Source organism: Sparus aurata, chromosome 10 (genome assembly GCF_900880675.1).
Source record: "Sparus aurata chromosome 10, fSpaAur1.1, whole genome shotgun sequence".
In the NCBI taxonomy this organism is placed as follows: domain Eukaryota; kingdom Metazoa; phylum Chordata; class Actinopteri; order Spariformes; family Sparidae; genus Sparus; species Sparus aurata.
In genome coordinates this window covers 25,694,956-25,711,722 of record NC_044196.1, presented here as the reverse complement: position 1 = coordinate 25,711,722, position 16,767 = coordinate 25,694,956, and the positions used below count along the sequence as shown (strand labels likewise).

At 40.9% G+C, this 16,767-nt stretch overlaps 1 protein-coding gene across 3 annotated transcripts in view; it reads left to right on the top strand.

The window, feature by feature from the left end:
• The window catches only part of tbc1d14 (TBC1 domain family, member 14), a 121,849-nt gene that overhangs the window by 73,620 nt on the left and 31,462 nt on the right, over nucleotides 1-16,767 (top strand). For all 3 annotated transcript variants that reach the window (XM_030430666.1, XM_030430667.1, XM_030430668.1), the window contains 2 exons: nucleotides 6,858-6,975; nucleotides 8,477-8,583. In XM_030430666.1, coding sequence (XP_030286526.1) covers nucleotides 6,858-6,975; nucleotides 8,477-8,583 — 225 coding nt within the window. The remainder of the gene's footprint in view (nucleotides 1-6,857; nucleotides 6,976-8,476; nucleotides 8,584-16,767) is intronic.

The following is a 16,767-nucleotide window of genomic DNA, read 5'->3' as shown; positions in this document are numbered from 1 at the left end:
CTCGCGTTGCCTGATTGATCTAATGTATTATGCCTTACTTGTTTGAAATCGCCTCCAATTATAATATCTGTATTTCCCATGCTCTGTATCACTGCATGTAGGTTACAGAAAAGCTCTGGAGAGTCTGTGTTAGGGGCGTATATATTTACTAATGAGCATCTCCTACCCATTAGGTCCACATCATTTGCAACCCATCTTCCCTCTGTATCTGATTTCTGGTCATACACTTTAATGGTCAATTAATTAACCCCTCGTAGTGTTGCACGGTAAACCGATACTAGAAAGGTACCGCGGTACCCAGCCGTTAAGAACAATACTTTTCCACTTTTTATTAGTATCGGTACTTTAGGAACTTAGTGCGACAGCTGGGCAGCGTGTCTGTGTGCAGCTTCTCTCAGCTTCCTCACTGCCTGCAGCCAGAGTGGGCGTGGTTTCACGGTGACAGACAGTAGCCTCTTTCACACTGCCGTTTGCATGCGGAGATCCTGCGCCAATTCTCCGCACCCGCCTCTGTGTGAAAGTTTTAGATGCGGAGAGGGGGGAAATTTCGTTCCGGCGCTGATCCGCCTCTGGAGGTAGTATCAGGGCCGCATTATTGGTGAGCCGTCCCAGTGTGAACGGATAATCCGGAGGCGCGGAGCGAGGGCGTGTCTGTCTGAAAGTCTGATAACTACACATGTCCTTCACTCAACTAAATACAGAGAAATGCTCCACAAAGCAACTTTACAAGACAGAACAAAAGTAACGTAGTAACTGTAACTGTCTTTGGCAACTTATATGAGGAAAACAAATACAACAGCTGTACGTGCAGAAGCGTCTGCAGGGTTCTCCCCAGAAATTTTTTGTGTTGCGGCGCACCGTCTGTTCGGGGGGGGAGGGGGTGTTGGGGAGACACGGACGATGGACAGACGGTCATCAACTCCGTCAGCCGGGGGACGGACGGACGCGCATCGCCGTCAGCCGGGAGCTCCTAGCCGTCAACCGGGGTACGGATGCTCGTCACCGTCACGCGCGGAGTATAGCGCAGCGCCGCTGTTCCACCATCTGGGGAGAACCCTGCTTAGGCGGGAGGCAAAAACGCTTGGGCGCCGCGCCTAAGCCGTATAATGGCAGGGAAAACCCTGGTCTGCCCTCCTGTCCATCCTCCACCTGTCCTCCCGACTCTTCCTCACATTTCTGCTAAAAAAAACAGCTTTTGTCACCGGCAAAAAACTTTAACTCACCGAGTGTTTGTGATGAAAATAAATCACCGCGACCGTCAGCTCTCCTGACCGAGACTTCAGGGAGCAATTCCCCCAGAAAACAGCCTCCGTCCCCGCAAGTGCCAGAGTCAGACAGCGGCCTGTTTACTGATGGTGATTATGTATAATTATGTAATTTAGCGCGAAAAACTTAACTCCGTCACTTTCCAGGATGTTTGGTGGGTCAGGATCTCAATCACTACACATTATAACAGCATTCATATGATTATAAACTGTCTGCGGATTTTGGATTAACGGGGGAACACCTGGGGAAACACCGACGTCATCAACATGACGTGTACCGTCACGCCTCTTTAGGAACCGCAGCGCCGGCTTTCTGTGTGAATTACACACCTGAAGGCGGATATGCTTCGCTCTGTGTGAATCACCATCGGCGGAGAATTGGCGAACCACCGCTCTGGAGATAATGCGGAGAGGCTGTTTAAAAACAGCTAGTCACAGAGCAGAGCGACACAGACGTGTTGGCTCTCTTGGTCATTACGGATTTAAAGCATCGTTTACAGACGGGCTTTGTGGTGTCCGTGGGCTTGCCCTTACTGTCGGCAACGTAAGCGAGATATTTCCTGATTTCGCTCCGTGCCTCTGCTTTTCCTACAAGCCTAGGACGGTCGGCAGGAGCACTCATGCCACTCTCAGCTGGCAGACGTGCAGACTTGTTCAAAGAGTTCAAAGAGCTGCAGGTTAGCGATAGATAACATAACGTTAAATATCCCCCAGATGGAAGTCAAGCGAACTTTTTTCACCATCAGAGTTGCAGGAGGCAGTCATGGGTAAAGCTAACTGTTTACAGTTTTTTTCGATTGCGAAGACGCATTGGTCGAAACTGAAGCGACATGTTCAAAACTCTTAACACAGTCTGCATTTCCATCATGCAGTTCAGCTCAACAGTTAATCTCATGCCCAAAAGTGTGTCTCACCAACAAAACACTTCACTCAAAAGAAGCTCGTTCAACAAAACACTAGCACATTGTCTCACTTTGGAAACACACACAATCACTCTTAACAAACGGAACGACAAAATACTAACAACAAAGAACATAACATCAAATACATCTTTCATTTCAAGTTATTCAATGATTTTTGTCGAAAAATCAGTATTTTATAAAGGATATTTTGCACTTTAATGGTTCTAAATTATTGTACATGCTGTAATATATTGCAACAACACTGAATCAGGAATGCAGAGATTTATTCAAGAACATTTGTGCTTTTGCATAAGTACTTCAGGACCATAGAAAAAATAAAGATTACGTAAACAGAATAATGCAGAATCTCAGAATTCCAGGGGTAGACTACAAATTACAGTAAGAGATGAAACTAAAAAACAACACATGTATACTGTAATATTCAGACCCTGTCATCTGCATTCGGCCACATATTTTCATCGACGTCACATCTTATATCTTCTCTGGCAAGGCACCTAGGGTAGAATCTTCTTGAATGTCTGATCCATCCCTGGCAGGCTTCGGGAGAAACATCTCCACAACCAGCATTCATTGCATCCAGCAAGGAGAGCTGGTTGTGTGGAGAGCCTTCCTCTCCTGGCTGCTCTTCTCTCTCTACCAACTTCACCTGCTGCTCTTTGATCCATACTTGCACAGGAAAAAGAATCAGAAGCCACTCCTTTTGTATACACTTTCTAATGAGGCCAAACTCAGATCACCTGAATCAGTTTTCAGCTGAAAACTACCATCAGCTGTTTGGAATTGCATCTTCGTTTTATTTATTTTTGTTGTCAATATTTTGATATAATTTTCAATAGATTTCAATGTGGCTGCAGCAGCAGCTGCAGTGTTTTTTCCCCTATCATTCTGTTTTGAGTGTGTTTTTAACTGTTTTGAACAAAGTGTGTTAGCATTTGAAAAATGTGCTGTTAAAGCATAGTGTTTTGTAGGTGTGAACTAGTGAATGAGAAAAGACTTCATCCATTTCGGTGACTGTGGTCACTGAATGCACTTCATCTGAAAGCAATGGAAAGTGAGACACTGTTAAGCCCACATGCATTTCTGTTTTGCAGACTGTGCTAAGAGTTTTGAACATGTCGCTTCAGTTTCGACCAATGTGTCTTAGCGATCGAAAAAAACTGTAACAGTCCGATGTGGTTCCACACATCTCTGTATGCAAACACAATGTTCACACTGGTAACATGAACTTTACCATAACATGCGCTGGTGTTCACAAGTATACTGATCAACACTACACCACTTAAAAAATCATCTATTTTAACTCAATCAGTACTGGTAATATAATCATGGCATGTTAATTTTTGTCAATAATTTATAATATATATTGTAATTTATATTATTAGAAAATGGTCTGATTAGAGCACAGATCTGCACCAGGTCTGGGTCATTTGTGTTGTACTTTAGTGCACTAATGTAGTTGCAGGCTAATAATCCATTGTTTGAACTTTATCGAAATTGCAAATTTCCCCTTTGTGGGACGAATAAAGTATTATCTTATTTTATGAATTGCCAGCAAACAAGACAAAGCTATAAAGCTCAGCAGCTTTTACAAAAATATATATTTTTATTTTGACTTTTGAAGTGTTTTAATTGATAAAAAGAAATAAATCATTTTAATTTCCACATTCTGTGATCTGATATTTTATTCCATTACTTTTGATGATGTTCTAGTTTTCTGCCGTGGTATCGTTTCAGTATCAGTAGGGCTGCAGCTATCGATTCTTTTTGTAATCGATTAATCTAGCACTTTATCGATCAATTAATCGAGCAATCGGATAATTATTTTTTTTTTTGCGTTTTTAAACAACCAAAACAAATAATGCGTAACGAAAATGATGTGGCTGTAAAATGATCAAGCATTTCTCAAAAAAACAGAGGTATTCATTCCAACTCCAACATTTGGCTCCAAAACTAAGCCCATTTATTAAGTGCCAGTGCCAATACCGGTAATTAAACAACAATACAGTTAAATCAACTTACTGTAAAACATGTATAACATGTAATACTGTGAATACAAACTTAAATAGTAAAGGCCATTTGGCCTTGGTTTTGTTTTCTTCAAACAACATTACAAAAAAAGGATTGCACCTTCTGCAAATTACCCACCTGAAAACAAAGAATGATAATAAAATATCAAGCCAAACAGGTACACAATGTGTACAATTTATAAAAAATAAAACAATTATAAATAAATAAAATGAATAAATTATAAATAAGACTTTTTCAGTCTTCAGTCCCCAAATCCATGATAACCACACTAATCCGCCAATCACAAGGAGGCAAATACACTGTGTGCGAAGACTAGGGCCTACTCCACATTATACGTGTCCTCCTGGAACCGAAACTTATCCTGAACTGTCAGGATTCATTTCAAAGTGACACAGACACATTGGATTAGCTGGTGGAGGCGGTGTTATGCACTCAAACAGAGTTTATAATCACAAAACAGCCAATGTAGCACGTAATTCATGATCATGTCTGTATAAAGTGATGTTTATTTTTGCTCTTCTTCGGCGGCTGTTTCAGTGAGTTTTGGGCGCAGAGTGATGAGACGTATACTGTTGAAATTTGTAGAGTCCCAGCTTTCATATGACATGCTGTATGTAGCATTAGCATGAAGTAGCGTAATCGCTAACGCCGATTTTTCGGACATGCGCCATTAGCGTGTTTTTTCTACGTGCTCCTTTAGTTGCTTGGTGTCGGAATTGAGTTTCGATTAGGTGAAAATGATTATCATGAGCGTTTAGCCGAGCTTCTTCCTGTTACGTTGGTGTGCTGCATTAATATGTTGCTACATGGTTAGCATGCTCTTATAGGGTGTATAATGCAACATGTGCAGCTCGGGTTGAAGAGGTTAAAAACATCAAAGCTAAACATCATATCTAGTCAAACCGCATCACGACATCACTACAAATACAGAGCTAAATTGTGCCAGCCAGCTAAATTCAACATGTATGACGCGCTGGTGTGCTTCCTGAACAACGGTCCGTGTGGAACAATCAGATCCCTGTGCGTATCGTGCGCATCATAGGAATTTAACGAGGCTTCGAGGCAGAGTTTTTGCCTCGAGGAATTTTTATAATCAAGTTAATCGAGTAACTCGATGAATCGTTTCAGCCCTAAGTATCAGTATCGAGATATTTTAGGCAAGTATCGTACCGAAGTCATAATTTTGGTATCGTGACAACACTAACCCCTCGCTTGCTGGATGAGAATGTACTGTAAAAAATCTGACCAACCCAGTCCCTCTGTAGCTTTTTTGATTCTGTTGTATCCAAATGTGTCTCTTGTAGAAGGGCCATGTCCGCCCTCTTTTGTTTAAGATATATCATGAGTTTTTTCCTTTTCGTGGCTAGGTTAGTTCCCTGTACATTCCAAGTTACTTTTTTTAATGTTCCTGTCATGTTATAGATTGCTCTGCATTTACAGTGTAAGTTGGCTGTGATGAATAATCAGGGAAATGAGAAGGTGCTAATCAATCATGAAAAAAATTAAAAAGAACAATAAAAAATAGGGCAAAAAACACCAGCAACCGACAGAGGTTTACTGTCATTTGGAACCTTGCAAAACAACAACAAAAACAATAGACCACAATAGGTCCATGAGACTGAGTGCCTGGCAGCTTAGCACTCCATCACCCCTCTTCTAATATGCATTTTATAACCTTATGTTTGGGCTTCTCAAGCATCCACTATGAAATATCTTAAATCTATCAATATCTTCTTTATCTTAACATTACTCAATACCAGTTTCCTGCATAAGTTAAATAGGCTACTTCGTTATTCAGCTATCTTATCAACCCTACTCCAGTAACCAAATATAGTGGCAATAAATAAAAGTAGTAATAAATAAAAACAATTCAGTTGAGGCACTCATCCATAATATACAAGTCTGCACTGTGCTGCTAGCAGTCACCAAAATGTCCCACTTTTGAATATAGAATATATTTTCTATACTAAACGTGAGTAAAACTTAAAACAATATACTATGGAATATTGTGTCTTCAGATAATTATGGAGAAGTCCTGCGGGTATGGGGAATAACCACTTTTCACCTGTAACTTTGTCTTTGGGTCCATAGATCAATACTACACCTTATACGTTGAAATCCAATACTCCAGGGGGTTGTGTTGCCTTAAATCTTGCTCTTGTGGCAGCTTGATGGCCCAGCACAATCTTAGTGTAATGTGGAGATGAAAGCCTTTGCCTCCGCAGGTGTAGTGAAAAGATGACGCTTGTTATTTACTGTGATCCTCAGTGTATCCTGATACAGCATTGCATATGACACCTCCTTCATGCTCCGGAGTTGACGTTTCCCTTCCCTTTAAGCTACCTCTTTTCCATCTTTCTTCTCCCCCACGCGGTTGGCTTTCTGTCAGGCATGTTCCCGAGTTATTCTGGTTAGTGTTAGACTTCTATTTGGGTATTTTATGACAATATTTAATACTTTTAGAGGGGTATATGGTGCCCAGCCCTGTGGAGCTATCTGCTACACAGCCATACCGGACGACGTCCCACGTGACTCCCCCCACTTTCTCTCTTCTAACTTAACCTGTTGGTTTTTTTGGGGTTTTTTTTTTTTTTTTTTTTTTTTTTTATATAACCACCTCTCTCCCCTCTCCCATCTGCAGAGTTGAAGGAGGCTCAGAAGAGAAAGAAGCAGCTTGAGGATCGGTGTAAGCTTGAGGAGAGCATTGGCACAGCTGCCCAGACCTGGAACCAGGAGATCTTGCCTAACTGGAGTACAGTGTGAGAACACAGACAAACTGAGGGAGAATTCTATCTGTCTCAAGGTCCAATTACAAAAAACAATATGCACAGCACTGCTTTTGTGAATTGGCCTCAGTTTAATTAATGATGTTCCAAATAATTTGCTAAATTCAGTTTTGCATTTAACTTGTATAAACTATTCTCGGAGTTAAGTATAATGCAATTCTTTAAACAAAGAAGGGATCTTGATTTTATTCCTGTTCTAGACAATAATGGATCAGAATAGTCTATTTTTTTTCTTTTGGAAATTAGCATGGAATAATAAACATATTTCTTATTGGTCTGTTTTGGTGTTTTAGAGGCATCATGCTTAAAGCTCCTGTTTGTAAGATGGTAAAACTGACACTTTGGGTTTCCCAACTCATGAGATACTGACGCTTTAGGATTGTAGGTCGGGTCGGCCACCACCTGAAAGCGCCAGTATCTGACGAGTTGGGAAACCCAAAGCGTCAGTTTTACCATCATACAAACAGGAGCTTTAAGTGAACTGTAACTGGATTTAGCATGGAAAATAAAAGTTGGAAAACAGCCAGGTCGTTCCAGCAAGTGCTTCATGTCAGATTAAATACAGTAATTTTCCCTCAGAGATTGAGCATGGGACATATTAACGCTCAAAACAGTAATGATTATTTTTATATTCAGTTGGGTTTGCTCTGTTACTCCTCTGTTTGTGTGGACAATGAGAGAGTCAAGTTTCCAAACCAACTCTTGGGATCCCACTTGAGCACAGGCACTTCACCAAAATCTGAGATCCATAGTTCATAGAAGAGAAAAGAGAAACAATTTAGTATACTGTGATATTTACGAACATTTCACACAAATATCATCCATATCTCATGATATCATTGTCACCATCATCATCACTGTTGATGCCCATTAAAACTCCCAACTTTTGCCTATTTATACTTATGGCTGCCAAAATGTATAAATAAATTATAAATTTGAAGTCATAAATTCCTATGAAGATCCAGATATATACAGAACTGCCTCCCATTGCTTCAACTTGCTACATTCCAGCATGTTGATTCAAATTGATATCAATGTCAGTGCCTCTGTTCTACCCCGTAGTCATACTGTCATTCTTACTGTAAATGTCCTAGAGGTGTAAGGGCTTGGGCTGAGATTAGTAATTCTTTCCCAGACATCAAAATTAAGGTTTTGTGTGGAGAGTTCATGTGATCTTCCTTTTCAGTTCAAGTCTCTAATGCATAGGACTTCACACTCTCCCAAAAACCTCCTCTGACAGATGGACTACTCTGAATTGAAGGGACAAGGAATAAAATATGTATAGGTTAAGGATCACTTTTACTCTGACGGAAAGTAATTTCCTGTATCTGTCTACAGCGGCATTGGAAGGACTCACCCGGCAACCCTCTGGCTCTGAGCTACAAATTATCATTTCTGTATGAAAGTCAGAAATAATCAGTCAACCTACTAATCATCCTCCTTAACTTCCTTTCCACATTCTGCCCACCTGCAGGTGTACATCTCGACGAGTGAGAGACCTCTGGTGGCAGGGCATCCCCCCCAGTGTCAGAGGCAAAGTGTGGAGCCTGGCTGTGGGCAACGAGCTCAACATCACACACGGTACGTGGGTGTTAGCATGTGCAGGGCTGTACAGTGCGAGCATTTTACTCGCATATGCGCCTAAAAATAGATACGCATATAGGAGCAGGGCTCGGGAGCTCCGGGACAGAACCAGATACACAGAGACTTGGGCACATCAGGAGAGAGCTTGAAGAAAAGTTTGCGAGGTCGTTGGACTCTGTGTTGCCCAGAGACGGCTGGCTACAACGGTATTGTGGCTGGACCGTCCAGCCCCACCTTCCCGCAGGCTGCTGCCATTACCTCCTCAAATAATATGCAAACCACGCTCTACTTGCCCCTCTCCTCAGGCCCCTCCCTCTCGACGCCAAAACGGTGACAGAAAGTTGAAACTGAAAATCAGTGACACTGAAAAAAAACTGACATTGTAAAAAAAATCTGTCACTGAAAAAAAAGTGACATGAAGAAAAAATCTGAAGATTGTCATTGAAAAATACAAAAAAATCCCAATAAAATAAAATAAGATTTTCGCATTTGAATTATTTGAATTACTTTCTTTTTTCAGTGCCAATACTTGTTTCAATGCCAGTACAACTGTTCTCAATACAAATGTTTCAATGACAATGTTTCTTTTTTCAGTACTGGTTTTGTTTTCAATGCCAATTTTTTTTTTTGGATGCCAAATTTTAAAGTCACCGTTCTGGCTCCATACTTTTCTAAACAATTCTATCAAGCATGTACTTGCCTCAGTCATGTATGTCATCTTCCAACAAATGTAATGCTGCATCTGCAGATACCAGTAAAAGTCTTTCTTTCTAGTGTATTTTCTAGAGTATTTTTCTTTAATCATTTCAAAACTGAGCAGTGTTCTTTCTTTCATTACATTACATAAAGTTGTTATTCCTTTAGCTGTCTAGTCCTTGAATCTAGTATCCAATTTATTGGGTTTAAAGTCTGAGTCATATGCACACCATTTAAGGATTGCCATACCTACCTCTAGCTTATATTCTTTAATAATAGTTTTCCATGTTTTAAGAGTAAATTTCACCTGTGGGTTATCAGTAGTATTTATGTGATTTTGTAGATTATTATCAGCTAGGATTGCTTGTATGGGAATGGAGGATATCTTCTCCTCAATGCTTTTCCATTGAGCAATATATGATGGGTTTCACCAGCATATCATAGCTCTCTCTCTTGCATAGTGCTGCAAAATAATAATCTCCCACCCCCCCTTTTCTTTGATTAATTGCAGAGTTTTGAGACGAACCTTGGGTCTCTCACCTTGCCATATCTATCTTGATAGCATTTTGTCCCATTCATTAAATTGGTTTTGGGTGAGTGCTATTGGTCTGCGTCTGAGTAACATAATTAATTTAATGGGTTCAACTCTCGGGCTGAGACTAAGAAAGGGGAAAAGGTTCCACCTTGCTATGTCTTCACTGATTTTTTTTATGTATAGGCAAATAGATAATTTTGCCAGGTCTTTTGGCATATTGATGCCAAGATCCTTGGTGGACTGTGTTTGCCATCTCAAGGGGTACCTGCTTGTAATTTCACCCGGTGGGTTGTTATTGTATGAGAGGAGTTGGGTTTTTCTTGTGTTGATTTTGTATCCTGACAGTTGACCATATCATTCAAATGATTGCATCATTTTAGGTAGACAGTATGTAAGTTGTCCTAGGTAGATCAAGATGTCATCTGCATAACATGCCAATTTGTGTTCTCTCCCTTCAATAGTAATTCCCCTGATATCATCGTTATGTCTGATGTATTTGGTTAATGGTTCCAAATATAATGCTAAGAGTAGCGGTGACCATGCACATCCCTGTCTTGACCCCCTCTCTAGGGTAAAACTATTTGATAAATATCCATTGATTTTATCCCCACAGTGGGATTGTCATACAGTGCCTGTATGGTTTTAGCAATTGTGTCATGTAGACCAAATACATGTAGAACTTATTGAATCAAAAGCCTGTTTTGCATCCATGCTTATCACTATTGCCTTAGTTTGATTTTTTTGGATATGGTCCATAATGTGTAACGTCCTTCGTATATTGTCTTGTGTTTGGGCTTGTTATGTAAAACCTTTATGATCATTATGTATCAGTTTGGGTTGGAACTCCTCTAATCGTTTGGCCGTGATGGAGGTAAATAATTTATAATCTACATTAAGGACAGATATTGGTCTAAATGACCCACATTCCATTTTCTTTTTGCCTTCTCCTAGTACTGCTGACATTATCGCCTCTTCCCAACTGGGAGGCGTTTGTGCTTTCTTTAAAGCCCAGTTTAATGTGGGGGTTTATAATAGGTCTTAATTAATTCTTAAATTTCTTATACCATTCTGCTGTATAACAGTCTCATCCTGGTGACTTGCTTAATTTAAGCCTTCTAATTGTGGCTATTCACCTTCAGTTTTGTCAGCAGTTTGCATTCTGGTTTCTTCCTCATTTAAAGTGGGTAAAACCAGGGAATTTAAGAAGGAGTCAATTTGAATTGTGTTTTCCCCTGGGACTCTTGAATATACAGTTACGTAAAACACTTCAAAAGCTTCTCGAAAGGGGGCACTGTTGCGCAAGCTAGAATGTAGACGTGTCTCTTGCAAGCTCCTACAAGCTCGATTTTTAAAACTTAATATAACTGTCAAAACAAGTGCCAAGACCTAATTCCTATGTCTTAAAGTAATTTAAATGTTGAATATCAAGTTGAAACTGTTTTAGGACTATAATGGTGGCTTCAAATACTCGAAACCAGTCTGCGAAAACTTGATTAGCAGCAATACGCTAACATCGAAGTTGCTTTTTTACTCGCTCAACTCACTCCAGGCAGAACAATTTGCGGCTTGCTTTCCAGAGCGATTAATTTGATGACCCTCTCTGTATTATTTGTGGACATGTCGCTGAGGATATTTGTCATAACTGAAAGTATCCGCGACTGTTTGCTGCTTTGGTCTCCTTGCCTGTACTCTCAAGTGAACACGTTGTATTCTTTGAGTTTTTGTTTTGTACATGCTGTATCAAATGAGTAGTAAAATGCAGCTCCGTGAAACAGCCATATAGCAGATGTTACATCTCGCTGTTGGACTGCTTTCGCTTTCTAATTGATGTTATTTCCACACTGCAGACACTTTATTCACAGGTTTGCCAGAGTAACGCCACGCGCGCGTCTGCCTCTGCCACAAATTGTGCTCTGACGTAAAAAAAAAAAATAAATAAAAATCGGGCTTGGGTCCACGTTCAAAATTGCCGATTCCGATCAGCAGAAAAATGCCCAGGTCGGCTCCGATCCCGATCCTACAGATCGGATCGGGACATCCCTACAATTAATCACTGGTGATTAATAACACACTCGTAAATGGGGCACCACCTCCATTGTTTAGTTCTTGGAATGATATAGAGGAAATTATTCCAAACATCTAACTGTACAAGTTTGGCTTGAACAGTTTATTCAATTTCAACTCACTTCAATTTCACGTCTTCTGAAGCAGACAATTACTGCAACGTTCTTCATCAAATGAGGATAGTCTTGAAAAAGACTTTCATTGTTGTTTCAAGTGGTGGTTTTTAAGTTCTGATTGTTAAACTAATTCAACTTCTTCTGGATCAGGCGGTGATACTTTAACGATATATTGAAAATCAAAAATCCAAAGGAAAAGAACTTTGTTCTATTAAAAACTTGGATAAAAGTAAAGCACTTAAAGAAGTGATTCAGTTCGCTTTTGTTAGAGCTTGTTGCAAAAATAAAAGTAAAGATTACTTTAAAAATAAAATAAGAATGAAAGAAGAGGAGCAAAAAGTGATAGGAGAGAGAGGTGAGAAGTGAAGAGAAGAGAAGTACAGAGAAGAAGTACACAGTAGAAGTGAGGAGCAGAGCATCTCGTTTTATGACCTGGAGCAGACTGACAAAAGGCCCCCCCCCCTTTTGGCTGACAGAGTCAATGACCTGAGTTTAGACTCACAAAAGTTTAATCTAACTATTGTTTTTAATGTTTTGAAATCATGTTTAACCTTCCCAAAACTTCACCATCTTAAAAGTCGAATTTTTGTCTTCGTAAAAAGATGTGATCATGATTATGATCACTTATCATTCAAAAATAATTAAAACATGATTAAGGCATAAAACACTTGAGTATACAATACACGGTAGGACCAAAGACTTATACATGGTCCTTCTTGTCCTATCTTAACAAAATATGTCAGAGACATTTTACTGGTAAATAACAAAGTGTTAAATAAAAAGAGGAATGATCTGAACGTCTGTCCCCATCACCGAAGGGAGGGGCTGGTTTCTCTCAGACCTCAAACTCATTAAGAGACCAGATGTGATTATGGGTAGTAAATTACTAAAAGAAGTCTCCAATGATGTGTTTATAGCAAGAATAACATTGTCTCTTCTTACTTGGTATAGAGATGTTGAGACAAACAGGTGCCTTTAGAGAAAACAGTCTACTTGGTAATTAATGACAGAAACGGGGACTCTGTGAGATGCAGAGACAGTTTCTCCTCTTCTTGCCAGGTCAAGGGGTGACAGGGGCTCTCAGGCCCATATGCTGGAAGGAGCCAATTTGGGTCAAAGGTAATCATGGCAGAACAGGACCTCTTTAAGATGCAGAGACGAAAGGGCTTGTGTTACTACTAGGGATGCTTTGATCAGCATTTTTGGGGGCCGATCCGATCACCGATCACAGGAATCATAAATCTGCCGATACCGATCACAGAATGGATGGGAGAATAATAATGATAATAATAATCAATGTCCTGTATTTACAATCTAGCCTTGTGCACCACTTAAAGTGGTAAAACCATTTGTACTAAAATAAATAATAAATACAATCAAGATCTTTATGTACCACAATCAACTTTTTATTTGTGTAAACATTACATACCCTGTCAAGAGCAATAGATGAAATAAAATAAAAATAAATGAAATTTACTTGCCTTACAGCCTTACAGTCCCTGCTGTAAGGCTCCAGACATCTAAACGTTTCACTTATAGTGAGCTGAGTGACGGGTGTCTTTGGGATTTGTTTTGCCCAGACTTGTTTCTCATACTCGCCGTATTCTGTTGTGTGGCGCGTTCTCAAATGCCGGATGAGGTTAGTTGTATTAAATTGTTGTTGTTGGTTACCACCTCTTGGAATTTCAGCGTTGCATGTCTTGCAAACAGCGAGTTTTACATCTTTTTCATGAAACCATGAAAAAATTCCAGACCGGAGAACTCATGCTGCCAGTGCCAGCCTCATTCATGTGGGCGGAAATATAGTCACAGGTAATTTACGCCATGCGCGGAAAACAAAACAGTCTCATATAAATGACGTCACGCGCAGAAAAACAGTCTCGGATAAAAAAATATATATATATATTTTTATGCAATCAGCTTTTCTGATCTGCACTTTGAGAGCCCACCGATCAACCTGTTTAGGGTCCATATCGGCCGATGACGATCGGCGGCCGATCGATTGGAGCATCCCTAGTTCCTACATGCTGAACATGTATAATGACTGAGTTAGGTGTACTACCCCAATCATTAAGAGAGGCATGTACACTACTCACTATAAGTTAGCGATATTGTTATTTACATGAGTGCTTTTCCTATTTGGTCTGAATTTTAATGAAATAAGTAAAAGTTCCCTTTGATATTACTAATAATGAATGAGAAGAAACACCATTTTCATTAGTTTAATATTTATTACCCCAAAAATTTAGACAATAACAAGGATAGCCCCAAATAACAAAAATTGATAATGTCAGTAGCGGGTGTTTCCACCATTTGCCGCAATGACAGCTTGACAGTGACGTCTCATGCTCCTCACTAGCCTCATGATGTTGTTCTGAGGGAATGCGTTCCACTCCTCCACAAGTGCTACACGCAGTTCTGCCAGGTCACATGGGGGTGGGGTACGATCATCCAGTCTCTGCTTCAGCTGGTCCCAGACGTGCTCTATGGGGTTCAGGTCAGGGGACATTGCTGGCCATACCATATGAGGCACTCCGACTTCCTGAAGTCGAGCTGTGACAATTCTGGCACGATGTGGTGGAGCATTATCATCCATGAACAGAAAGTTGGGGGTGTGCTGGCGGAATAGGGGGATGATGATGGGTTCTATGATGTCTCTGAGGCAAGAACGTGCAGTGACTAAGCCATCTACAATAACCAAATCTGTTTTGCGCTGACTGGTGATGCCTGCCCAGACTGTTGCACCTCCTCCACCAAAGGGAACCCTGGGGACCATGTTGACCTCGGCATATGGCTCACCTCGCCTTCTCCAGCAACGCTGACGACCATCATTTCTGTGCAAGGTGACCCGACACTCATCAGTGAACAGGATGGTAGACCACTGCTGCATTGTTCAGGTCACATGGTCTTGTGCCCACTGCAAATGTTCACGGCGGTGTCTTGTGTCAGTGGAGTAACCTGCAACGGTCGCCTGGCATTCAAGCCAAAGCGGTGGAGTCGGTTTCGAATGGTTTGTCTGGAAACCCTAGTACCCCTCACATCTCGTAACTGGGCCTGCAGCTGTGTGGCAGTTGCATAACGATGTCTGAGTGCATAGGTCCTTAGGTACTGGTCATCGTTGCAGTCTGTCACTCGTGGGGCTCCACTCCTGGGTCTGTCACGAACTCTGCCATTAGTTCTGTGTCTTGATGCAAGTCTGCTGATGACACTTTGAGACACACCAAGTTCACGAGCAACATCTGACTGCCTGCCACCGACCCGAAGGCGCGCTATGGCCAGGTGGCGCTGCTCGTCCGTTAAGTGACGTCGTGTGTTCATGGCTGTTTGAATGATGAACTTGGAATGACTTACTGGCAGTACCTGCTTTTTACACAGAATGTTGAAATTGATGTCACATTGAAAAGGGTTGTCTTTTAGTTTTTTGGTATTGGCCCCAATATGTAAGGCACACTGTACACAGTGAGACCATTACGTGGAAAACACAAAATGAGGTGCGTCTATCACCCCAATACAATTGCCTCCCTGTCCCAAAACTCCCTAAAGTGAAACAAACACCGTATGTATGAAATCCACTGAGTCTCTCACAATATCCCTAACTTATTGTGAGTAGTGTATATCCTTAATCTTGGAAAAGAATCAGGATCCTTGCCATTGTGAACCTTACCGTCCAATCCCAGTACTGAATGTAGATGTCAAGGTTTTAGCCAAGGTGTTAGCGCTGAGATTAGAGAGGTTTTTACCCCAGATAATTACCCCTGACTAAACAGGATTTGTAAAAAATAGGTTTTCTTTTTGTGATATCAGGCGACTTTTAAATATAATCCCTCATGATTCAGATCCTACCACCCAGAGCTTATTATGTCCATGGATGCTGAAAAAGCTTTCAATAGTCACGAGTGGTAATTGTTTTATGTATTAGATCAGCGATCCTCAATAGGCGGCCCCCGGGCCGCATCCGGCCCGCCGGCCTCCTGTTTGTGGCCCCCGAACTTTTATTCCTTCACCATGGGTTTTGGTTGGGTCAGCACGTGTGCACCGGGACTTGTCTCCATGCCAACGATACAGAGACAGCTGGGTCACTCACCGCTGTGAGCGCAACTTTTAACTTTCACTTTCGTTTTCGGAGCAGTTCGCGTATTCACATTTTGCCGGGGGTAAAAGATTGAAAATGGCGTGTTTCCAAGTAAACTGCTATTACAAAGTGGACAGTGAAAATCCAAGAATCAGAGAAGTTGGGATTTAAAATTTGCATTCATTCTCCCTCTGACCAGGACAAGCCCCACATATTTTACAGTGCAGCAGTAACAAAGGCCAGACGTAGTTTAAGTAGTTCTACCCCATTTCGTCATGTAATATCAATCACGCAAACGTTGTAACGGACAGGGAGTTTCTCCCGGCAAACACCCTTTCACTCACGGTGCCAAAATGTTTATCATCCTTGTTAAAACTCAACTCCATTTAATCAAAGAACAAATGACGTGAATTAACCCACAACCATCTTACATATCATCTTATTCACAAACACATTCACGAACCATAATTACACCAACACCAGCAGAATACCCAAGAGTCATTGCGCCACAGTCCACAAGGGGCGTTACAATATGCCAGGAGAAGCTGTGATGAAGATTTCCAATTTGAAACGGCATTATGAGACGAAGCATAGGAATTTTGAAGAGACATTTCCTCAAAATTCAGAGATAAGCACAACACAAATAAATGCGCTGAAATCGTCATATCAAGCTGCAAGCAGGATGCTTGTTACATCTA